The sequence below is a fragment of the Caloenas nicobarica genome, chromosome 1 (assembly GCF_036013445.1).
Source record: "Caloenas nicobarica isolate bCalNic1 chromosome 1, bCalNic1.hap1, whole genome shotgun sequence".
Classification (NCBI taxonomy): Eukaryota; Metazoa; Chordata; class Aves; order Columbiformes; family Columbidae; genus Caloenas; species Caloenas nicobarica.
This window is the reverse complement of record NC_088245.1, coordinates 211,510,367-211,535,291: the sequence shown is the minus strand read 5'-3', so window position 1 is coordinate 211,535,291 and position 24,925 is coordinate 211,510,367. Positions and strand designations below refer to the sequence as shown.

At 45.7% G+C, this 24,925-nt stretch overlaps 1 protein-coding gene across 2 annotated transcripts in view; it reads right to left on the bottom strand.

Annotated features, from left to right (window-relative positions):
- The window catches only part of NARS2 (asparaginyl-tRNA synthetase 2, mitochondrial), a 58,259-nt gene that overhangs the window by 3,873 nt on the left and 29,461 nt on the right, over nucleotides 1–24,925 (bottom strand). Inside the window, exons 7-14 of one of the 2 annotated variants that reach the window (XM_065637868.1) lie at nucleotides 19,478–19,610; nucleotides 12,169–12,267; nucleotides 11,694–11,731; nucleotides 9,585–9,651; nucleotides 8,203–8,340; nucleotides 6,462–6,559; nucleotides 3,990–4,016; nucleotides 3,139–3,184 (exon numbers count right to left, since the gene is read on the bottom strand). In XM_065637868.1, the coding sequence (XP_065493940.1) occupies nucleotide 3,184; nucleotides 3,990–4,016; nucleotides 6,462–6,559; nucleotides 8,203–8,340; nucleotides 9,585–9,651; nucleotides 11,694–11,731; nucleotides 12,169–12,267; nucleotides 19,478–19,610 (601 nt within the window). In that variant the 3' untranslated portion in view covers nucleotides 3,139–3,183. Of the gene's footprint in view, nucleotides 1–3,138; nucleotides 3,185–3,989; nucleotides 4,017–6,461; nucleotides 6,560–8,202; nucleotides 8,341–9,584; nucleotides 9,652–11,693; nucleotides 11,732–12,168; nucleotides 12,268–19,477; nucleotides 19,611–24,925 lie in introns of those variants that run through there. The other variant, XM_065637860.1, reaches the window with a different exon arrangement.

The following is a 24,925-nucleotide window of genomic DNA, read 5'->3' as shown; positions in this document are numbered from 1 at the left end:
CTGATGACATCTAGAAGCGTATCGCAGCCAGTGCGAAGACAAGTTAGACTAAGCCTAGCATCTTTTCTCCCCTTTTGCTGGCAACAGAGTTTATAAAGTCATTGTAAGGCGATGAAATAACTCGGCTTCTTCCAGATGAACAATAATAATAAATTCTATCCTTGCTTATCCAGGGCTTTCTTCCGCAGATCTCAAAGCACTCTGAGAAGCCATTTTGGCAACAGGCGTGAAACAAAACCCATTAAAGTTAATGGAAAAAGTCCATTGAATTAAACGTGCTAAGGATCAAGCCTGTGAATCCTTTCTGATGACTGTGCTTAAAAGAAGCAAAGGAATTGAGAAATTTTCCATTCTTCCCAGATGAAAGAAAAAGTAGCTGCCTGCAGATGAAGAGAAAATTGCTTTTGGGCTGGAAAATGCTCCCTGATGTTTTCCTACATTCAGTAGTCTCCAGATATTGGATGCTTCTCACCTCAAAAACAGTCATGAACTATTTCTCCCAGTAGCTCATATTTAAGAGGAGAGCTGAGCCTTCCACTGGCACCTGGGGGACTGTGTAACATTATTCCATGGGGGAAATAAGTTTCTGCGACCCCAGCCCGGCCCAGAGTTGATGTTCTGGACCTAGAGGACTAGTAGTTCTTCAGAGATTTGAATCTTACTAAAGTATGTGCTGCAACAACAACCCCCAGCAATGAATTCCAGGAGCTTGTTATGTGCCAAGCTAGAAAAGCATTTCCTTTCATCCTTTTAAAAATCCATATCCTTTTATCATCATCATGAGCTCCTGTGTTGCACGGCAAGGCACTATGAAGATCAGGGCTCTCTTAGTGACCATTCACAAGCAGAATGTGTTCTTTTCTGTCTCTTTTCAAAATAAATGCAATCTTGATCTTTTATGTAAGCCCCTTGTCATACGGAAGCCTCCGCAGTCAGTTTGAAAAAAAGGCTGAAAGAACAAAGATACCGCAGTTCGTGAAGTTGAATATTCTACTGGGGAAAAAAAAAAACGAAAAAGATGAGGCTAATGAAAAACAACCAGTGAAATTACGTTTGAAAGATTATTTTGTTTGATGTTTCAGGAAATAAATACACAGAGCATCGCCAGGTTCTGATGCTGAGTAAAACGCTGTTTTGGTTTCAGGCAGCTTCTGCTCTGCTATGGCTTTTTGGGAATCCACAAAAAAGCATTCAGGGATGTCAACCTAAAACACTGCCATGGACACGAGGGGGGTTTGGGCATGTTTTGGTTGCCTTTAGCACTGATTTTCTGTTCCCAGAGCAGGAGTAACAGGACCAGGCGCCTGTCAAGGACAGCGATGGGCTCTACCTGTTCTCACTGGCTCTGGAGGAGGCTGGAGGATGACACGAATATTGTCACTGGCCATGGATCGCAAGTGGCTCCTCAGTGCTGCTGGTCTGTAAGCCCAACTCTTCCTTTCTACCTTGCCACACAAGGACACAACAGAACATTCTGGCATTCAAACTTCAAAGAAAATAAGAAATCAAAGAGCTCAACACAGCTCAGTCTTCTCCATGTAGAGCAGGAGCAAGGCCAAGACAACAGAAATATCCACTTGCAGACAGCAGAGTGGAAACATTCAGGGCGAGGCTGGATGGGGCTCTAAGCAACCTGAGCTGGGTGAAGATGTCCCTGCTCATGGCAGGGGTGGCACTGGATGAGCTTTGAAGGTCCCTTCCAACCCAGATTATTCTATGATTCTATGCGCATGATGATAACCAGAGGGAGGAAATGGGTGCCTTACAGGTGGAATCACAGAATCGTTTTCATTGGAAGAGACTTTTAAGATCATCAAGTCCAACTGTTAACCAAGCACTGTCAAGTCCATCAGTAAACCACATCCCTAAGAACCTCATCTACACGTCTTTTAAACCTCTCCAGGGACGGTGACTCCACCGCTGCCCCAGGCAGGCTGTTCCGATGCCCGACTGTCTGAAATGCTGCTCAGGCTGCCGGCAGTGGGGACACGCTCATTACCAAGTACCTGTTTTGTTATCGCTCGTGCTAAGCTGGCGCCCGGAGATCCGCAGACAGGACCAGGACCCTCATTTACGAGGTGATACACTCAGTGCTCTCCGGTCGTGGAGAAAGTGACTTCCCACAATAAATTGATCGCCCGACTTTTCCACCTCACTTCCACAGAGCTCTCCAAGCCCAGCCCAGATCAGCACCCACAGCACTGAGCTCTTTTCTGTCTACAGTTCAAAGGAAGGAGCATGAAAATAAAATAACTCTGCAAAATCAAGACAAATCCTTTGCAACTCATGTTCTGTATGGAAAGAAACCTGCACAACAGGAGAGATGTAGTGAACTGAAGAAGATTCAGAGAACTTTGACAGTGTTTCCTTATCTGCTTTTTTTTGAAAAGCTTTCTAAAATGTAGGAATGGGCAGACCACAAGAGTATTTCAGATCATCAGCTGCCTCTTCGCCCGATGATTCTCCCACAAACAAGGCACTCCTGAAGCTGACCGAGAAGTTGTCGGCCCCTACAATATCCCCGTGTTTAGTGGGAGAAGAAAACAGGTAGAAACAGAGATACGGCAATAAAATAAGGGATTTCAAAAGGGACCACATCTCATAGAGCTGCCCATTCAAAAGTCAGCAAATATTATATTTAAAAAGGAATGACTCAACTGTTCTTCAGAGAGTTTGTGAGCCAGCTTTGGAGACTCAATTCAATCACTAAATTGGAAGAGATTAATTTCTGTCTCTCCTGCCACTTACACTGAAAAAAACGGATGCTGGCAAACTACCTACCTGTTTTCTGGCAGGTTCTGGACTCTTGTCCAGAAGCAGCCAGGATTATTCCTACCCTGCACCTTCCTAGGACACCAGACCCTGCTATGGCAGCAGAGGAAACCTTTAATCTTTTCTGGGAAGTTACAACATCTGTGATGGAGTGGAGGGAACACGGGAGGAAAGAGACTCCAAAACGAGATCACGGGGGAAAGAATTTCCAGAATGTGATTGCTACATACCGCATGAAAATGCGAATGGGTGACGGGCAATGTCTTAACCTGCTCTCCTGAGAGAAGCACGAGGCAGGACTGAGTTGGCTCAGCAGGGCTGGGAGGCTCAGCCACAGGACACCGAAATTCCTCAGGCCATGATCACCCTTGGTGAGGATGTTTCTTCCCGCAGATGCAGTGATAAGTGTATTCTGGCCCACAAACACAAACGATAAATGAAGATATTTCATTCACCCCATTTGCAAATGGATGATGTAAAGGTCTGCCGTGCTTCAGGCTGCTCCTACGTGATTTCATATTGTGGGAAGAAGTGTGAAGAATGCGACACTTACTCTGCGTTTTTTCAAGGCAGCCTCCCTAACGATCATTCCAAATGCTGTAGGCTGTTTGAATATACCCTTCTAAATTTAAAACCCTCAGCACTATGACCTCTCAGTAGCTGTGACAAAGTACATACCAAGAAACACTTGTCAAGGGGAACATTAAGAACCTTCTGTCATTTTAATAGGCTAAACTGTTAATTCAAAGGTTGTTGTGTCCCCTTAGCAGGACAGTTTTAATTGTTTCAGCAGCTTTGTTAGGGAAGATTTTTCGACCCAATTGCGCCATCAATCACAAAGGGAGCTGTTAAAGGTCACAAATTGCTTGTGGTTCTGTAACCTGTTTATCTCGTGTGATGGTGGTCAGAATCTGTTCAACGTGGAACACAGCTTAATGATTTAATATCAAAAACAACCAACAGGTTGTAAATTAATCCATTTAATGCGGTCCTGAAAGGAAAGAACTGTGCTGTGAGTGGACAAATTGGGAAGATAAACTAAGTAGCATTAGATTAAACTTTGTTTAAATGAACTGGCTGTTCCATTTAGACTGGCAGCGATGGCAGAGCAACCAGGCCAAGAAACATGCCCCCAAGAACAGGATCAAAAAAATGAAATAGTTCTTTAAGGAGTCTCAAAAGAAGAAAATAGCTTGCAGAGCAAGATAGTGTCTTACCATTGGTAGGTATCTGCGAGTCCTAATCTGTAGAACAAAAAGAAAACCCCTTGTAAGTAAAGGAACACAGGAGATGCACACAAGCAGCACTTGCCTGGAACAGAACGCTACAAGAAAAGGGAGGGTCTGATAACTAAACTCAGTTCAAAAAGGAAAGGCAGGAAATTAGGGGAAGACACAATCAGTGGCTGTCAGTTCTGGTAAGCAGCAGATAATCTTGAACAGATTCCCAACATGATGCTTAAAATGTAAAGTTTGTTTTGTCAGTGTACAGGGTTGATCCCAGCTTCAGGGAAAGACTTGTGCATATTCTTAACTTTAACCATATCAGGAAACTGCTTGTGAATGTCTGAAGAGCACAGGCCTGAATATTAAATTTACAATGACACGCAGCCAACCTCATTTATGAATGAGTCAAAACCTCTTCGTGTGTGGCTACGTGGTTCCCTATCCACAGTGTGTAAAACCACTGAACCCCCATGGCTTCATTAATGTGTGTCGACTTCTGTGAAATTAATAACCAAAATATATCCTTTTCTAATCGGCATCAGTGCATCCTCTCCTCTTTTCCTGCCCTAGCAGAGTCAGAGCAAAATTGCTGGGTTTTCTTTCCCCAGTTTTCTGAAAACAAAGAGAAAACTGTATGCAAAGACAGACCACTTCTCTCATCTTCAGCGCGTTGCAGCTGTCCCTGACTGGGACGTGAACAGCTATTGAATGAAATGCGTACGAGGAGACAAGAATCACGTTCTTTATCTCTTAGTTATGCTGGGACCACAGGAAGAAGAATTTAAAAGCCTTAACGAAGTATTTGGGCTCAGTCTGGGTTCAATCTCCACATGGACTCTCCTCCGCCCCACACCTCGAGGGCTGTGGGCTCCAGATCTTACTGGCAAAAATTTCAAGTGAAAATGTGCAGCAGCCAACAGCGTATTTTGCTTTGGCTGAAACACGCCTGATTTTGGAGAGTTTGCAGGGGAAGTAGCAGGAAGCACAGGGAATAATATCATCCTACAGCACAAACTGAGAACCAGTGTTCTGGGGGTTTAAATTGCCCTGCGCCTTTTGGATTCATTATGTCAAAATGGATTTTTCTCTTCTCCAGTGACCAGATATATCTCTGTGAGCACGTAGCTGATTTAAGCAACAAATTCATTCCCAACGTGCAAATGGTGTACTCTAGGATTAACCCTCCTCCAAAATTGCTTTGCACAAGTGTATGAATGGCACAAATGGACCCATGTGAGTTACAAAAAGTTCTTTTGAACAATCAGACAGGATCCAGGGAGCAATTGTCTGTGGAGAATTACCCCATCTATAACGTCGATTATTGTTAACTAAACAGCAGCTTTCATATTCTGACACTGAATTTAGCCTAAAATTACTCAAAGTCACACAGTCCAGAACAAAGCAGCAGGGAAAGAGCCCATACAGGTCCCAGGCACGTCCAGTGACGCTTCTCATCAAACTGTTAGCAAAGAACCACATTCTCTGAAATGATGCCACTGAGGCCAGTGGCATCACCACTAGCGAAGCTTCCTACCAAAACTGCAGTTCCTCAGTTACACAATATGATGACAAATACATCTGAGCTCTGTCTACGTGACAACTTCCACCTTTGCAATCCACTCTTAGCCACAAAAGCTGCCAAGAAAAGGCTCGAGGGGTGAAGTGTCTCACACTAGATCCAGACAGTCCCAACATTCTGCTGCCCTGGCCTCCTAGCATAAAATAAACTCTTCTTCCGTGATGAGCTAAAAGAGAGAGACAGTTTGCATATCATAGAATAATTTTGGTTGGAAGAGACCACCAGGATCATCGAGTCCAACCACAACCTAACTCTAGCACTAACCCATGTCCCTAAGAGCCTCATCTACATGTCTTTTAAACCCCTCCAGAGATGGTGACTCCACCACTGCCCTGGGCAGCCTGTTCCAATGCCTGACCACCCTTTCTGGGAAGAATTTTTTCCTAATGTCCAATCTAGACCTCCCCTGGTGCAACTTGAGGCCGTTTCCTCTCATCCTATCACTTGCTACTTGGGAAAAGCAGACCAACACCCTCCATGCTCCAAGCTCCTTTCAGGCAGTTCAGAGATCAGGTCTCCCCTCAGCTCCTGTTCTCCAGTCTGAACCCCCCAGGTCCCTCAGCCGCTCCCATCACACTTGTGCTCCAGGCCCCTCACCGGCTTTGTCATCCTCTCTGCACTCTCTCTAGTACCTCAATGTCCTTCTTATGATGAGAGGCCCAAAACTGAACTCAGGATTCAAAGTGGGACCTCACCAGTGCCTACTCTACAACAGAAGCACAAGAATTTCACCAGTTTGCAGTCACCTGCTTGGATAGATATCTCAAAGACAAAAATATGCTTATTTTGAATACCATCAGTTGCCCACCCACTCCTCTTCCTTGCCTACCCATCGGGGGCTGCTGAAACACCTTCTTAGACAGGCTAGATGGGGTTTTCTGTACCTCTGTAAGCGTGATTCGAGGAAGGGCAGTCGCTCCTCTCTCAGGCTGCCTCCACACAACTCCCCTATTCCTGGTACAAGGAGATCAACAGCTGCAACCTTAAAAGAAAGAAAACTAATTTGAGTCATGCCATATAGCCACACAGTGTGCGGCAGAAGTACAGTGGACAGTGACGGTTGTTTGTAAAAAGCTACTGTAATTCTTCCAGAACCCAGAGCACTTAGGTAAGTATTTGCATACGCTTGAAAAGTGTCTCGTTGACAGGAGAAGGCTGTGAGGGAACTTTACAGTGATACAGATCAGTAAGTCTGTAGAACATCAGGTGGTGTGAACTGAATCCCACCAGGTTACTCTGGTGACAACCTGTGTGTAGAGTCAAGCCTGCACGGCGTGTAAGGACCCAAGAGCAGCTCACAAGGAAGCAAAGACACACAGGGCACGCTTCCTAAAGCCCTAATTCCCTCAGACTTTAAGCTGCTCTGATGCTGTAACTTGTGTTTGCCCCCTGTCTGCTCCCGTTCCTTGAGCCAGCTCTAGTGGTAACGACACCAATGGGTCAATGGCACTTGTGCTGGATCCAAGAGTGAGGATCTGTTAGGTTTGGGCTGGTTGCCTTCTCTTGTTTTGTTTTGTAGTGTTACTTCTCTTATCCCACAGCTGAACTGCTGCTAGAATTAAAGCCACCAAAGAGACAGTGGTACATGGTGGGGTAGTTGCTCTTTTTAGCAGAAGCAATGCTACAGGTTGTCTCAGTTCAATGGGGAATCACACCTTTGACGTATGAAACTGGTGGAACAGGAGCTTCTTGTGCCCATCTGCTATTTGAAGAGTACATGGATGCTACATTTGGATGACAAGAGAACTGCTGACCGCTTGGAGTCGTGCAATTCAAGGCATTTCACCTGGTAGTGCAGAAATGTTTACCAGGCAAAAAAAGAACTATGGCAAACTTAACCTTAAGGGACTTAAGCAAAAACTCAATGTTATCCGACTCCTGAATCCTCCTTCTCCTGTTGTTCCTGCTTTGGGGATGTCATAGAATCATAGAATAGTTTGGGTTGGAAGGGACCTTCAGAGCTCATCCAGTGTCACCCCTGCCATGAGCAGGGACATCTGCACCAGCTCAGGTTGCTCAGAGCCCCGTCCAGCCTGGCCTGGGATGTCTCCAGGGATGGGGCACCCACCACCTCTCTGGCCAACCTGGGACAGGCTCTCACCAACCTCAGGGCCAACACTTTCTTCCTCACGTCTGGCCTGAATTTCCTCTCTTTTAGTTTAAAACCATCACACCTTGTCCTATCACAATAGGCCCTGCTCAAAAGTCTGCCCCCATCTTTCTTATTGGCCCCTTTTAAGCACTGAAAGGCTGCACTAAGGTCTCCCCAGACCTTCTCTTCTCCAGCTCAACATCCCAACTCTCTCAGCCTGTCCTCCCAGCAGAGCTGTTCCAGCCTCGCATCATTTCTGGGGCTCCTCTGGCCCCTCTCCAGCAGGTCCACGTGTGTCCTGTGCTGAGGACCCCAGAGCTGGCCCAGCACTGCAGGGGGGTCTCACAGAGCAGAGCAGTGGGGCAGAATCTACAACAGGAAAAAGACTGAACAGGATGATGTGATGGTCACGTCTTATCTTGGACTTGTTGAGTGGAGGCCCAGCAGAAGACTGTCCTCATCTGTCTGTCTACCAGTAGGCTAAGACACATGCCTAGCCAAAAAAGCAGTGGAAGCATGACCCATGGACTCACCGTGCGTTGAGATCCATCTTCATTGTCCCGCATGTAGAAAGGTTTGAGGTCGTATGGATAGTTAATCACAAACACGGGAACCTCCCCGCAGTGCTTCACCAGATACTTCTCATGTTCCGTTTGCAGGTCACAGCCCCACTGTAAAGACAACAAAAGGGACCTGGGATCCTGCTTTGGTGCATCTTGCCTGTGGCAAGAGACACAGCAAAATCTGTGCGTAGGAGAGATGTGAGGCTTTGAATAACACGAAATCAAGCACAGCAACTTCTCACACAGGCCACCGGGAAAAATTGCTAAACAGAGTGAGTTTCATGAGTTTTAAGGCAGAGCAATGAAAATAACACAGTGTAACTTCCACAGAACAGGGCCACACCGTCCCTGCATCGAGCCCAAGCATCTGGTATCAAATTGGAAAAAAAGCCAAACTCCCAAAACTCACACTGCACATAGCTTAAGGGAAATAGGCACCTATCCAAATTCAGCTTAATCAACCCAGAAACCAGCCTTATTTCAGAATTACTGTTGGTATACACAAAGCAGCTTTGCTAGGCAGACTGCTCTCTTCCCTGCTGTGTCCTGTTACATGCTACATTAATTCTCACTTAAGAAAACCCAGCATCCTATCAACCCATTCTTTGTTATCAGAAACCTTGGACATTTGCAATGCCCTTCACTTCTCCTTTCTTCCAGTGACATTATAAATTATGTAGCTTTTGACTGGAGACCTCCAGCCGACTATACGATGTGCAAAGATTATTGGGGGAGCAGAAGGAGAAGCGGGGAACAGATATTCTGCAGATTCTCCTCATCTGAAAATATCCTGAGTTTGCTGTCTCAGATCAAGGCAGTACAGATACAGGATTTGAGGTTCTACACTCACTTGTACACAGAAGCAAGACAGTTACCCAACCGGCTACAAAGGTGGCTTCAGCCAGAGGGTTATTCTCCTCAAAGCATCAAAACGAGGGAAAGATTAATGAGTATACACATGAGCACCACCACGAATGCTCTCCCTACTGGTCTGTGTGTTTGAAAGTGTTAGAAAGACCAGAATGAGATTCTCTTTCCCGGGCAACACCTGTGCTTTGGAAAGACGAGGGATTCTCTTCACCTCCATCTAGGTTACATGGTATTTTGACATGGTTTTGGCTTATCGGTCCTTGTCGAACTTTTGGTTTATATTATATTTATTTATATTGCTCCCACTTCAAGCCCAAAGGGCAAAAATAAAACCTGGGTTACGATGCAGCAAACACCCCAGGAGGCAGATAACCTGTGCAAAGTGACAACTTTTGTAGCGTCAGAGAAATGAGACCTATAAAGTCCAGGCTGGCTGTGTGCACAAACAGGCACAGGGGAAAAGCCACCAGGCAACTACCTACCTCTGGCTTGAAAGCGAAAGTTTGAGAAGCTTGCTTCAAAATTTCCACTGCTTCATTGTAGGAAATTCTGCAAGAGTTAAAAAAAAAAGTCTTTAAGATAACTATGAAAGGAATAGCAACAAAGCTTCCTGGCTAAGTGCCGCACTAGAAAATTAAGGAGGCATTTCCCCACCATCATGCCAACTTGTGCTGTGATGTCAGAATTCCCAGCAATGCTACTTTGGACAGAAACCAAAACGCATTTTATACGGCAAGAACTCTACGTTTTCCTGTGCTTCAGCTACACGCAGGGCAGGAAGCGCAAAGCTCTCAAGACACTTTGCATTATTGCAACGATGCATTTCAGTGAGAAGCGAGGTCTGTAGAGAACTGCTTCATAGAAATTTGGGGATTTTTTTTTTTTTTTTTTAAGAAAACAACGTGCCCTCATCAGCATAGCTCCAAAAATACAGCTCTGGCGTTCAGGATGGTGTTAGGCAAAAATAACAGCCCAGAGCACAAAAGGATGGTAGCTTAAATATTTTCATTTTGCAAAAATCATGGGATTTATTTACAGCAATGTTTCTCCTCTGACAGATCTGAGAGCAGATTCTCCACCAGCTTCCACCAGTACAAAAGAGCAGCATCTGGCAGAGCAAACAGCAAAAGCACAGTGAATGATGCTGCAGGTTTGATAACTGGACATTGAGACTCAAAGGAAGATATTTTTCCTGACCAGTTTTCCACACACCAACCACATGTTGTGACAGAGAGAAGAAAGAATAACCCGATCACAATAATTTAATCCCTCTATATCATTGGCTAAATCCGATTATAAACCAAATTCCTTAAAAAGCACGAGCTCTTTACACCCAGCTACAAGGTTTCACTAATACAGCAAGGCTTCTGGAGGAAATACCTCCGGAAGGAACATATTGCTCCATGTGTTCGGGTTATGTGAGGCCATGGTACAAGGGAGATTTATCACTGGCACAGGTTCAACACACATAACTGGTATGTGTAAGCTGGAAATGCCCCGGATCTGCCAGCAGTTGGTGGAGGGAGACACAGAGAGAGAGAGAGATGGGCTGACTCTTTGTCCTTGCAACTCTGTCCCCTCGGGAATATCAGTGAGGTCCAGAGAAGGACTGAAATGGGGAGAGAGTGACTCTACTGAGCTGTCCCATGGTGCTTATGCAGGCACAAGGCACAAGGAGAATCTATCTTGAATCATAGGAATCACAGAATCATAGAATAGTTTGGGTCAGTTTGGGTCACCTTCAAAGCTCATCCAGTGCCCCCCCTGCCATGAGCAGGGACATCTGCACCAGCTCAGGTTGCTCAGAGCCCCGTCCAGCCTGGCCTGGGATGTCTCCAGGGATGGAGCATCCGCCACCTCTCTGGGCAACCTGGGCCAGTGTTTCACCACCCTCCTTGTAAAAAATTTCTTCCTCTTGTCTGGCCTGAATCTCCCCTCCTTGAGTTTAAAACCATCACCCCTTGTCCTATCACAACAGGCCCTGCTAAACAGTCTGTCCCCACAAAAACATCATCCCCGGGCTGAGCAGCCCTACAATGTTCTGTGGGATAAAGGGAATAAACAGAGAGCACCACTATTTGAAAAGATGGGGAAGAGTAGGTATTCTTGGGGGCCAAGGAGGGAAAACAAAACCCATCACTCCTTTAGCACACAGAGAACTGGGAAAAGGAGTTGCACAAGCAATCGGGAATAGAAACTCAATTGGGATTTTTAAATATCCAAAAATAGTTTCATAAAAAGGGAGCCATCAGAGTGGAAGTGTGAAGGAAGGCGGAGCAGCAAAGCCAAAACCCGGCAAGACAGTGAGTGAAGCACTGCGCAGGTCTGTGCTGGAAGGAGGACACCCTGAAGGAAAGAGGATCTTGTCCAGGCAAGCAAAAGCCAAAGGTCAGCAGATTGAGCTGCCAGTCTCATGCAGAGATGAGAGGGCAACTGGCAAACAGAACACAGGGAACTGCAATTCACGCTCCTTTGGAGACACGATGCTGACCCAGAAGACACTGAGTTGGGAAAGAAAAAGAATGTACACAAAACAGGAACCCTTTCCCCAAAAGCCCTCCTCCAGATCATTTTGAAATAGAAGTACTTACGTCACAAATTTGTTCTTCAGCATTTGTTCCAACCTGTCCTTGGTCAAAACAAGAAAAAATGAAAATGTAAAGCTACTCTTAAGGGTTCAGGGGCCCAGAGTAAACTCAGAAAAGCCACCTCCCTGTAAGTTTTAATTTGTTGCTCTGCATCGTGATCTAAATATGGGTCAAAATCCACTCCTGGCTATTCAGGGCTAAAGGGGTGCCTGATTAATGGAGCTGATGATTCAGAGGCTGCTCGATGATGTGACAACAGCACTTCTACCACACTTGCTACTGGTTACAGAAAGTTGTGCATCCTCTCTCTGTTGGCCTGAAGAAGCACTTAAGTTCAGGATGACTTCTAACTCTTCACAGTTTGTTAACACAGGACAATGCAGTTAAAAAAAAAAATTAAAAAAATTAAGCCTCCCTATAGCCAAGAGCCCCCAAAATGCATAACAGGATTGCAGCTTTTTCTTCTCATATTTATTACCTTCTGGGCAGGAGCTACATATTTATGAAAAAGCTCAACATCACAAGGACATCTGGAGAGCACAGTGCTTGTCGCTGTCTTGACAAGATCTTCTATAACCTAACAGAGAAAACAGGAGTCCATGAAAAATTAACACTGCTTAGATGTCCCAGGCTATAAATAAAACACGGTACACATCAGCCGAAGGGTACGGAAGGAGTTTCTGTCCTTCTGCATGGTCAGACTGCATAAGAGGGCACCAGTTTGCTAATGTAGCTGAACAGGCCAAGAACCGGCATTTCTGCTACAAGTTCAGGGTTTCGGTGTCTGCTGATGGCCTCAGTATCTTCAGTCAGGTGTCTCCGGTGAAAAAAACACAGCTAAAATATTCAAGCAGCAGCCCTGGTCAGCCACAAACACACAAACTACAATCGTTTGTGGTGAGTAGTCTCAGATTAATTATTAGTGAGGTGTTTGTCCTGTCATGAGCAATTCTGGTTTTCGGCTTTGTTGTTAGAAGAGGTAGAACTAAACGAGAGGAGAATAAACGTACTCTGTGTAGAGCCAGCCCATCAAATAGATCCCAGCTAGAGAGACTCTGTGCAGTAAGAGCAAATCAAAGAGAACATGTCCAGAGACGAGTAGAGAGCTAAAGCGAAGGACACATCAATGCAGGGATGCTTGAGAAACTAAAGAAAGATGTGGTTTCATTTCCCTAAACTAATGTGGATTAACTACATGACATTATCATCCAATTTGGATATACTTATCCAGCAAAATTGGCTTCGCCCATGAAATTAAAATGCCATTTTGGTTCTAAACCAAAAAAGCCCCCACGTGGGATGCCGCTGCATTTTGACCAACCTGTTTTCAGAGTAATTTTCTCGTTTGGTTAAGCAAAGCAGACCATCCAAGACACCTGCTGCTGCGCAGATGAAGCGTTCCCATGACTCCTCATAGTCTTACGCCTGCACAAAGTAGGTATTTGATACCTGCGTAATACTGATGATCCCAACTCTTCTTCAAAAATCACCCTCTTTATCTCTTTTGTAAGGAGCAGAGCAATGCAGCTGGGCTGCACGACACCTCAGCCTGGGATGGGACCAGGTTTTTCTCAACTAAAAGCACCTCTGAATGTCCTGGCACATTCCTATTTGTTTTTCCGTGAGCAAACCAACTGCTTCATTAATTACAGAGTTGAGAGAAGGGAAGTATCCACCAGTGATCCCTGGGCAAGTAGCAGTCCCCGGACACTGCAAAGCCAAGGGAAAACTAACTTTGAAAAGATGAACCTGATGTTCAGATCTGAGGAAGAAGCAGGTCTCTGCCGTGCAAGGAATCAGATCTTACAGGGTAAGAAGAACAAAAGGCACAGAAAGGAAGAAGCTGAGCTACTGACATAGCCAAGATGAGATTTCAGGCATGTTGTTTGAACTCTCGTGTGTAGAACATCCTTCATCACCTGTCCTGAACTGCTGAAACGCTGCTCAGCGCTGATGAAAAACCTCGGCATCCCACCAGCCTAGAGAAGCTGGTAAATCAGCCCGTTTTCACACCTCTGGAACCAAACTCAGCCTCTAGACTCCTGCATCAATCTGGGCCATCTGTTTCAAAAGGGGAAGATCCAAATAAAGGAACAGAATTATCATGTGGAGATAAACAATTTTACCCCTACTGGTACTGAAACGCAGAGGAAATTAAAAGCTAGAGTTGCTGCTGAGTGGCAAATAACCAGTCAGCTTTGAACTTTCTTCAAAGGAGCTAGAAAAAAGCTTATGCAAATAAAATTAGAAAACTTCTTGGCAAGTCATCTGGTTTCACCAAGCACAGACGAAGGGATTTTACATTAAGCTTCCTCTTTCTAGAAAATGAAAGTATCATCTGGTTTCAGAAAAGCACGTTGTTTAATTAGCACTTTTTTTCCCTCGCTGTGCGATAAAGTAACAATTAGGTTCCCACAGCATTCAACATGCGCGGCTTCCTCTTGTGGAAAAAAGATGTGGGTGGTATGGGAAAAACAATCTGAGAAATATTTCCAGGTTTGGGACTGAGGTTTTATCCTGGCAAAGAAGACAGACACGTGGGTCATGCATCAGCCTCCTCACTGCTCTTATTCTTATTTATGCCAAAAAAAAGGAAAAGAAGGAAAAAAAAAGCTCTTCAACTCAGAAGTTATGGCTTTAAGCAGATAACATAATGAAGGACTAGAAAGCAGCCTATATGAAAAACGAGTGGGGAAGCACAGCCACTGGCTCGCTGGTTTGAGGGAGTTGCGTGAGCTGGAAATATAACCAAGAGATTGGTTTGAACGAATCCTGCAAGAAACAAGTTTGATAGGAGACTTACAGAGGGAAAAAGCCACGGGAATCACAGCAAGGAGCTCATCTCAGAGGTGGGTCTCCTGATTCCCAAAAGCCCATTAATTTGGTTGCTTCATAAAGGAAATGTAGCAATTGTGCCGGTAGGAGGACAGAGGTAGAAGTTTTCCCTTCTCTCTCATCCTTCCCAGCCTTTATCTCTTGATTTGCACCTTTCAAAGTAGTTCAGCAGTATCAATCCTATTGCTGTGCCACTGAATGGTTAACTCGCTGATTTTGATCAGGAGCAGCTCCCAGCTGTATTGTTTAATTTTAGCTCGGATCTTTCGATACTGCAACTTATATTCTTCCCAAATAAAATTATGACCAGAGTCGAAACAGAGGAAATCAGCAAGAGAACAGCGGTAAATGTCGGCAGCAGCAATTGAAGGTGCTGTGCACTACGAGAAGGGATCAGATAGTCCTATTTATTATATATGACACTTTCAGAAAAATCACAAGAACTGCTAGCAGGATTTTTGTTTATGCATTTACCTGGGCCATGCATATGAATGCAGTGTAGATCACAGGGTATTTACATATGAAACATTCACCAAGTGGACCATAATTTCTCGCCTTCGTGCTTGCTCACACACACCATACGTGCGCGCACATACACACAGACACAGAGGGGAGATTTGCATCTGATCTTGCTCATAAAATCCCTTCTTTCTGCTCTGTAACCAACCGCTCAGGACCCTCTCTGGAGACATGCTGCTGCTATGAAAGGAAGGAGGCTCTTGTCTGTCAGATCACTGCTCCACTGAGCATCAAAGCTGAACAATAAACCCTGATGGAAGTTAAGAAATGGAAAGAGCCTCAGCTATGGCAGCTGGATGCCACTTCAGAGGAGGAACCTATAGCCCTGTAGATCCCCCAATGTCCCTAAAAAGCGTTGCCCAAGACACTGGGAACAAATCTTTTCCATGTCACTACCAGTGCCTGTTCCCTTGAGACTGCAGGCGGATTTGCCCAACTGCCTGAGCCTTGGCACTGAAAACAGAAAGTACTCTGAGTGTGAACTATTTTGGACATCAAACCACATCCACGTTTCAGACCTAAGGTCCCTGAAACTGGCACCCAAAATCAGTGCTACTGATTTCATTTCATGCCTGAATTCCCTTCTGTAAAACGGAGGTAATAACACTCCATGTCACTGGGCTGTAATGACAGCAAATTAATTTTGATGAAGTACATAACCAGTGGAAGACAATACTTCTGCCCTCAGGACAGAGCTCAAATACTGTGTGTTAAATTGTACTCTCCATCTTAAAGACATATAGGCTCCCTCTCTAAAAGAGACAGCAGTGCTAGGATGTGATCTTGTTAAGGAATCACAGAATGGCTGGGGTTGGGAGGGACCTCTGGAGATGATCTAGTCCAACCCCCTGCTAAAGCAGGGTCAACAGAGTAGATCACACAGGATAAACTCCCAAAAGTGCTCTCAGGAACACTTCCTTCTCACATTTCCTAACTTTACAGCCTAAATTATGTTTCTTTAGCATGGTTTTGTGTGTGTTGGGTGAAATTCAATACTGACTGCATCATATGGCCTCTCTGAGACGTCATTAGTGTCAATGAGTGAAGTGAGATCCTTTAAACCCACTGCACTGCCAAGACAGTGGAATGAAAAATAAAAGATAATGACCTACAAATACAGCTACATAACACAGCACTGAAGTGAGGGTGGCAGGACGTATCTCAGAGGACAGATGAGACTGGACTTCAATTCAGGGACTGGAGGGATGATGGCTGCAGTGAGTCCAGGCACTTCCATACAAATTGGACACTTTCCCCTGTCTTATCTGACCTTTTCCAACTCCCTCTCTTTCTCACCCAGTTTGGGGGAAGAGTCCCTTGGGGCGACTTGGCTCAAATTCCTGACTAGAGTCTTGTAGATACGCTCACATACACCCTGGATTCCAAAGCAGTAACACCATCACGCAGCCATGCAGTGTAGAGAACTGCATGGAGCACACGGGACTTGCCACACAAAGTCAACATTGTGAGAGTTTAAGCTCCTTTGTAGCACTGAAACACGTTTTGGCACAGAACAGAAATTTGGATTGCATGATCAAGACACATGAGTCCTCACAACAACTGTGCTGCTAATTTGGGAATAATTGAGCACTACTCTGCGATTATAGTGGGGAAAAAAAGGCTGTTGCTCTAAGATTTCAGGCCTTTTGCTCCCAAATACATGTGACTTTGTTATTAAATCTTCTTTTTTTCCTTTTATTTTGTAAGGAAAGCTATGTTTCTTTTATAGATTTGGCTGAAAGATCTCAAGCCTCACCAATGAACTTGTAGCAAGGCTCTTCTTTAATGATATATAACCAAATACTTCAAGATGTCCCTGAAGAAGCGGAGCCTTCCCAGCACACTAACTTGCTGAAGTTAGAGGTATTCACTCCAAATGTTGAATACCAATTTTAAAAATAAGTTTTAAACAATCCAGCTCTTTATGCGAGGACAAAGTTCAGATGCTAACCCTGGCCAGTAGCCCCCAGGGCTTTCAACTGGGCGTTTTGCACTGAACAAAGAACTTGCAGATGACGACGGACAAAGTGCCCAACGGGCAGATACATGAGGGAACACTGAATTTAGGTCAGTTATGTGGGGAAAAAGAAACTTAACTTAGCCTTTAGTGCAGCTGTCACTTTTGGGGTTTGTTTGGTTTGGTTTAGGGTGGTGGTTTTTTTTGTTTTTTGTTTTTTGTTTTTTTCCTAAGAGAGATTGCCCAAGGATTTGAAAACAAATGAAACAGGAACTCCACTTCTGCAAATGAGAACATCACAAAAGTAAGTATGTTGCAACGTAGGCTCGCTATGAGGAGTGCAAAATGAGGGCTGCCCTGAGATTTTCTGTTATAGAGAAAGATTCTTGTCAAAGACTTTGCAACAGAGGCAAGAAGCGAAAGAGGAGAGCACAAGCTGAGACTTCACAAGACGTTTAGCAACAATAAAAGCTAAGTAAAGGAGGGAAGTTCCTCCTTTCCCTACAAATAAAAAGCCCTACACACTTGAGGACAGTTCTCAAAACTAATTCTCTGAATTGTCTGAACTGGCTGTCTGTACTTCAAAAGCCAAGAAATCAGGGTTCTCAGCACAAGAGTACATATATGTTCATGCTGCATTCAAGGGCTCAAACACCACTTAACAGAAGACCTTGCTTATTATACCAGATAAAAGCAGTGAAGATTTCAATCAGCTCCTGATTACCTAGAGAAACAAGGGGCTTAGGAAGTAAGGCATAAACATACACGTATGCTATGCTCTAAGAACACACAAAGCTGTTCTGGAGAAAAGTAGAAGAGAAACATTGGATATGAAAAAAGTCCAGAGGAGGCCACAAAAATCATCAAGAGGGATGGAATACACCTGCTATGAGGACAGGCTGAGAGAGTTGGGGTGTTCAGCTGGAGAAGAGAAGCTCCGGGAAGACCTTAGTGCGGCCTTTCTGGAAAGGGGCCGATAAGAAAGATGGGGACAGACTTTTGAGCAGGGCCTGTTGTGATAGGACAAGGGATGATGGTTTTAAACTAAAAGAGGGGAAATTCAGGCCAGACATGAGGAAGAAATTTTTGCCCTTGAGGGTGGTGAGAGCCTGTCCCAGGTCGGCCAGAGAGGTGGTGGATGCCCCATCCCTGGAGACATCCCAGGCCAGGCTGGACGGGGCTCTGAGCAACCTGAGCTGGTGCGGATGTCCCTGCTCATGGCAGAGGTGGCACTGGATGAGCTTTGAAGGTCCCTTCCAACCCAAACTGTGCAATAACACTATGATTCTACAAAAAGAAAGAGCGGGATGCTATTAATGATGGAGCACAGAGATTCCCAAAGGGTCAGTCCAGGCAGCCCAATGCCATCCCGACATCCAAGATGCAGAAAGAGCACACGCAAGAGACAGAGCACATCAACTCTGCTGTTGGGACATACTGACTCAGCAGCCTGTATATGACCCAGGCTGAAGAAACCACCACCTGGATGTTATTTTATAAATCTGTAGCCAGTGCCTCAGGTCTTTTTCTTTTTAAAGCTATTTTTGCAATAGCTTTCCAAGGAGTTTATTTGATATATGAGAGCGCATGTGGATGTTTACTCGCAAGTCCTACTGGGCATAAGCTGGCTTATGCTGAGACTACTAAGATGCATTAGCATCCATCATGTGGTTAAACTGCAACCGAGAGGTCAATCCTGAAAAATGAAAAGCTTGCTGACTAAGGATTTCTTTCAGTCTTCTGCTAAAGCCCCAGTGAATAGCGTACACCAGGAACTCTTGTTTCTACTTGAGATTTCAATGCAGCTTTCAAGGAGCTCTTCACAGAGCACACCAAGGGACAAGACTGCAAAAATATGGCTCAGATTCATGGAGAGATGCTGAACGTTTTGAAGGGGAGAATGCTACTTTTCATTAGTGCCAGTCAAGCACATTTACACATTTCCTGGCAATCCAGCAACTGTGTAGCCCCCCCATTCAGATGAGGGCTGTGTTCGCACCTACATGGTCCCTTCCAAATCCCCTCTGTGGCCTCAGCTCTGCTGAGCAAACCCTGATGCTCGGGAAGTCCCTGTGCAACCTCTATCTGGATCCCACAAGGTGAGACTCTTTTCAGTGGTGCCCAACGACAGGATGAGGGGCAACAGGCACAGACTGAAACACAGGAGGTTCCATCTGAATATGAGGAGAAACTTCTTTCCTGTGAGGTGCCAGAGCCCTGGACCAGGCTGCCCAGAGAGGTTGTGGAGTCTCCTCTGGAGACATTCAAACCCACCTGCACACATTCCTGGGTGACCTGCTCTGGTGACCCTGCTTTAGCAGGTGGGTTGGACTGGATGATCTCCAGAGGTCCCTTCCAACCCCAACCAGCCTGGGATTCTGTGAGAGGAACCGCAACTTCAGCTGAAGGCAGGACCACAGCTCTGGGAGGAGGAAGATGGTCTGGCAACGGTCCTGCACAGACATTTGGTGCTCACCTGCATGACGTCTTGGAGGTTTTCAGTGAAGGACAGCTCAGCCTCCACCATGTAGAACTCTGCCAGGTGCCGGCGACTCTGCGAGTTTTCCGCTCGGAACGTTGGGCCGAAGGTGAACACGTGGGTAAAAGCCCTGCAAAGAGACAATAAACAGGCAGGTCAGGCCCAGCACCCAAGTGAGTCCGTAATACTGAAAGCCCCATCCACAAGCTCAGGTTTCTCCCAGAATCTGGAAGCACTCACGTTTCCATTTCCTCTTTAAGCAATTTAATGGCACTGTTTGGTATGTTGCTATTATATTGCCTCAGCTGGGCTTTAAGAGGGGTTATTCACACCCCTCCATGACTCGGTGGGGTTGTACAAATGCTGTTCAGCTTTCACTGAACACTATTCACACTCAGGACACTTTTTGTAGCTGTGTGAGAATAAAAAATGACATCGTGCAGAACCAGATCACTGGAGAAGCACCCAGGCATCGCACCAGTCAGGCTCCCCTCATCCACGCCCCTTCGCATTTGTTTGGCTGCAAGGTACCCAAACTTTACGGGTGCTGTGACACCCGAGCCCCACATTGCAGAGAGGTCCTGGTGCTGGTGCTGCTGGGCTGGTGTCAGCGCTGGAGGAGGCTGGTGAAGCCCAGCAGGATGCTGTTTGGTGTACGGCCTGCAGTCCCCCTCTAGTGGCAACACCCAAGTTTATTGCCGAAAGAGCCTTCGAGATAGAGAACTGGGCTCCTTCCACACAGCTGGAAATAGTTCAGCTATAAGGGGTCCCTGCTGCAGAGAGCACATCTGGGATATCATTTTATGCCAGAGCAACCAATGCATTTCCTATTACGAAGCTATTTCTCCATTAACCTTCTGGGGAGGCTATTTAAATACATTCTTTCTTGTTCTGCAGTCACATCATGTTGCGGTATGCAGGATACAAAAGCCTTCTTCTTTCTCCTTTCTTAAGAATCCTTCCTATCAAACAGCAACACACCTTGAAATGGTTTATTTTTACAACAGGGAAGGTGCACTCCAAGCAATACCTTTTACACACTGTGGGCTACGAGCACTTTGGGCTCCTCAAACCAGCAAGAGCTTCCCGAACAGATTCTGCAATAGCTCCTTTTAATTCCATGCTGCATGGGAAGCAAACCATGATTGGGGAGAGAGTGAGCTGCTTCAGAAAAAATAAATGGACGGGGCAGCTGCTATCTTTGGTACATCTTAAACTTGACGTTATTTGTAGCCGTAGACAGCATGCAGGAGAAAAAGAACTTGATCAGTAGAGATTAAGCACAGTTTAACACTCATGAAAGGACGCGTGCTAATTGCTGGGGTTGGCATTTGACTTGCATCTTGCTCTGCAAGCTTTTGGCTCAAAGAGGATGTTCGCTGAAGTTTCTGCACAGGCTAATTTTGTTAAACTGAAGCTTAAATAAATGCTACAAAAAGCAGCATGTTCCCTTTGCCCCTTATGGAAGCATCTGCACTGCGAATGAAGGAACACACACATTCTGCCTCACTCGTCTGTTCCCTCATGTCACACGATGGTTAAAGGTTACGATCCAAAGGAACAGCACTTTCTTTTTCCTTGAGTTGCTGGCAGTAAACACAGCAGAAGAGAGTTCCAGGTCAAGACTTCAAATACGCAGCCTGCCTGTAGGTTCCTTTTCCCCTTTTCTGCTTTCTCTGCTCAAACAAATACACTTTTTGTCTCTACTTTCCTCCTGTACCTGCTCTCTCTCCTACACGATCGCAGGAAACATCTTTGCTCAAGCATCATTTTCAACATGCCTCTCTTCCCTATGCTGCTGTTCTTGCTCGATGTGATGTTCCTGCAAACTTCTGCCATCACTTGGTCATAGAATCACAGAATCCCAAGTTGGAAGGGACCACAAGGATCACCTGGTCCAACCTTCCTTGGCAAAAACACGGTCTAGAAAAGATGACCCAGCACCATGTCCAGCTGAAACTTAAAAGTGTCCAATGTTGGGGAATCCACCACTTCCCTGGGGAGATGATTCCAAAGGCTGATTGTTCTCATAATGAAAAATTTCCCTCCTCTGTCCAATCGGAATCTCCCCGGGAGTAACTTGTACCCATTACCTTCATCTTTTCCGTGTGACTCCTTGTAGAAAGGGAGTTTCTTCTTCGCAGTCATCCTTTAAATACTGGAACATGGTGACAGGGTCTCCCCTAAGCCTTGTTTTCTCAAGGCTGAACAAACCCTGATCATTCGCCTTCAAAATGCCACCTGCCCTTTACTATAGGATCTATAAAACATTAGCAATGTTTAAATAAGTGATGTACCAAGGCTATTACTCACTGCAAAGGTCAGTATTATCTCATCGGTTCCTTGTGCTCCCCCAACTGTAGCCATCTGTTGTCTTGGGTTATAGAGAAATGCGTGTTCTTCCTCACAAGGCCTTTTTTTGTTGTTTTATTTTGTTTTTCCATGTTCCTACAGCACCTGGCACAACAAGGTCTTGGATCTGAAGCTTAAGAGCCTCAACTGCTACAGCAATACAAACATACAAATATGAAACAATGACTCACTCAGCCAAAATTGTTCAATGTTTAAGGCAGAACTGGTCAAAAACTTTTTCTTGCCAGGGTACAGAGGTTGGTCTGCAGTGGGAAACACGAGATGCAGGCTCTTGTGCTATCTGTGTCCATGTTTCAGGCTCTTGCTAAAATATTTCAATTTGGGGCTCCTCAGTTAAAGAAAGAATTTTCCATAAATAAATCAGTTTAGTCACAAGTTCAGACAGTGACTGGGGCAGTACATGACACGAGATAAAAATGTTTTGAAAAGCCTGCAACTGCTGAAAATACCCACCCAGGACTGCTGGGTTTGATAGAATCATACAATCATTTTGGTTGGAAAGGACCCTCAAGAACACCAAGTCCAACCATTAACTCAATGCTGTCACTCAAACCACATCCCTAAGAACCTCATCTATGCATCTTTTAAACCCCTCCAGGGATGGTGTCTCCACCACTGCCCTGGGCAGCCTGTTCCAATGCCCGACAACCCCTTCTGTGCATATTTTTTTCCCAATATCCAACCTCAACCTCCCCTGGTGCAACTTGAGGCCGTTTCCTCTGGTCCTGGCGCTTGTTCCTGGGGAGCAGAGCCCGACCCCCCCTGGCTCCAAGCTCCTTTCAGGCAGGTCAGAGATCAGAAGGTCTCCCCTCAGCTCCTGTTCTCCAGCTGAACCCCCAGCTCCCTCAGCCGCTCCCATCACACTTGTGCTCCAGCCCCTCACCAGCTCCGTTCCCTTCTCTCAACTCGTTCCAGCACCTCAAGGGCTTTCTTGGTGCGAGGGGCCCAAAACCAACCCCAGGATTCCAGGTTTGGCCTCTTCAGTGCCCAGTGCACAGGATGGTCACTGCTCTGGTCGTGCTGGCCACAGTAGTGCTGGTGCACAGGTCTCTAATTTCTTCCTGGCGTTAAGTCTCCACAACATAACAGTTTTAAGTGTGATAACAGCTGTCGGGAGATCCTATCCCACAGAGCAGCAGTTTGCCTTCAGTGAGAGACACGCTTCTCAGCGGCTGTCCAGGCACGGGCACTGATGACAGTCTCCAGCAATCCAAGGTGGCCAGGATAGATATGAGGAAGAAATATTTTACACTGAGGGTGGTGAGACCCTTTCCCCGGTTGGCCAGAGAGGTGGTGGATGAACCATCCCTGGAGACATCCCAGGCCAGGCTGGACGGGGCTCTGAGCAACCTGAGCTGGTGCAGATGTCCCTGCTCATGGCAGGGGGGGCACCGGATGAGCTTTGAAAGTCCCTTCCAACTCAAACTATTCTGCGATTCTATGACCATGAGCACTTTGAACTGTACTTATTTCCTACTGAAGAGCAACCCAAGCATGACGACTAGGTATTTCTCTCTCAAGAGGCTGGGTGGCTGCAAGATACCTAAAAATAATTTAAAAAAAAATTACTGCTCCAAGATGTCAGCCATGGTCAAACACTTTGCAGTCACAGATCAGTTTTGTGCTGCAAGAACAAAGCCCCTCTGTGCCCGAGATGGAGCTTTTGGGAGCACAAGTGCAGAACAGCTCCCACAGGAACCGATTTCAGTCTTTTCTCAGCTGCAGGCATCCTGCCAGGACCAACCTTCTCCAACTTGTACACTGAGCACCACCTACGTTTGCAAAACGAACCGTTAGCACTGCAACTTCAGGGACTATCCAAAGGTGTTCCACCATAGCAGGGGTAAGGGCTCTGTGACAGCTTGCAGAGAACCCAGCATCAGTGGGGTAGAGCGGAATTTCCCTGACTGCCTCTGGGAAAAAGGAAAAAAAAAAACCAAAACAAAACAGCAAACCCCAGTATAAATCCACAACTGCAAGGAGGGAAGGAATCACGAATTTCTCAGGCTATCTGTAAAAGGAAAAAATATAAATAACTGTGAGAATTTCACCATAATCCTGGGACCCTGGCAAAGGGACACCAGCCAGATGTCACGCTGGCAAAGCCATCAAAGAAGCGCTGGAAACGCAAGGCATCTGGTCACAGCAACGCAGCACTGACCAGAGGCCTGGATGTAACACAGAAATGCAGCTGAAAATACATATAGTCACTGTTATCAGCTCCGAGCGTGAACAATTATTTTTCATCCATTCATACACTGTTTACTGTGCTCTGCCATTCAAGACATCAAGAGATGCATGCTACACAAATCTGACCTTTATTTGTACTTTATCTGCTATTAAAATCGTATCTGTGATTTTATATGCTGCTCTACCACATCGAGCGTGCATAAATATATTGAAAAAGAGGGATAGGAGCTGACTCTGCTCCGATTTCATGGTACCAAGGGCAAAACTAGTCATTTTGTTCTGTGTGCATTCAGCACCTAGCACAATGGAGCCTCAGTCCAGGGCTGGGACTCCTGTGCTGTACGATGCAAATAATCAATCATTTAACATTCCCAGACCTCTGCAGGGCTTCCAGCATCTAAAAATAACTTGAAAATTCTAGCTAAGTCTCCAAAAGCGCCTAGGTCAGTTGGGGCTGTGGGCACGCAAGAGTCTTTACAAAAAAAATCAGTAGTGCCAATCCCCCATCTCCAACAAAAGGACACACACAGGAGCTGGGGGGAAATAAAAAGTAAGCCAAATAATCTGTTGAGCCTTTTCCCTCAGCCATTACAGGCAGAGCAGTAACGTCTGTAACGCTGTCCTTGTACGTGCTACCAAAGAACACAAGAGAGGCTTTGAAATGAGCCCCTTTGCAGCGGCTTCGCCCAGATCAGAGCTCTGGACTGCGAGGCCGAGAGCATTGATGCAGTTCACAGGCGCTGCCGGGGTCGACACCAGAAGGCGGCACAGAGCCACTTAATTAATTGCTCCCTTTTTGGGGACTGTGTTTTGCTCTGCCCAGTTCTCTGGGAAAATTCGCGAGCTTAATGCGGAGGTCAAGAGAAAATACCCACAGTGCTC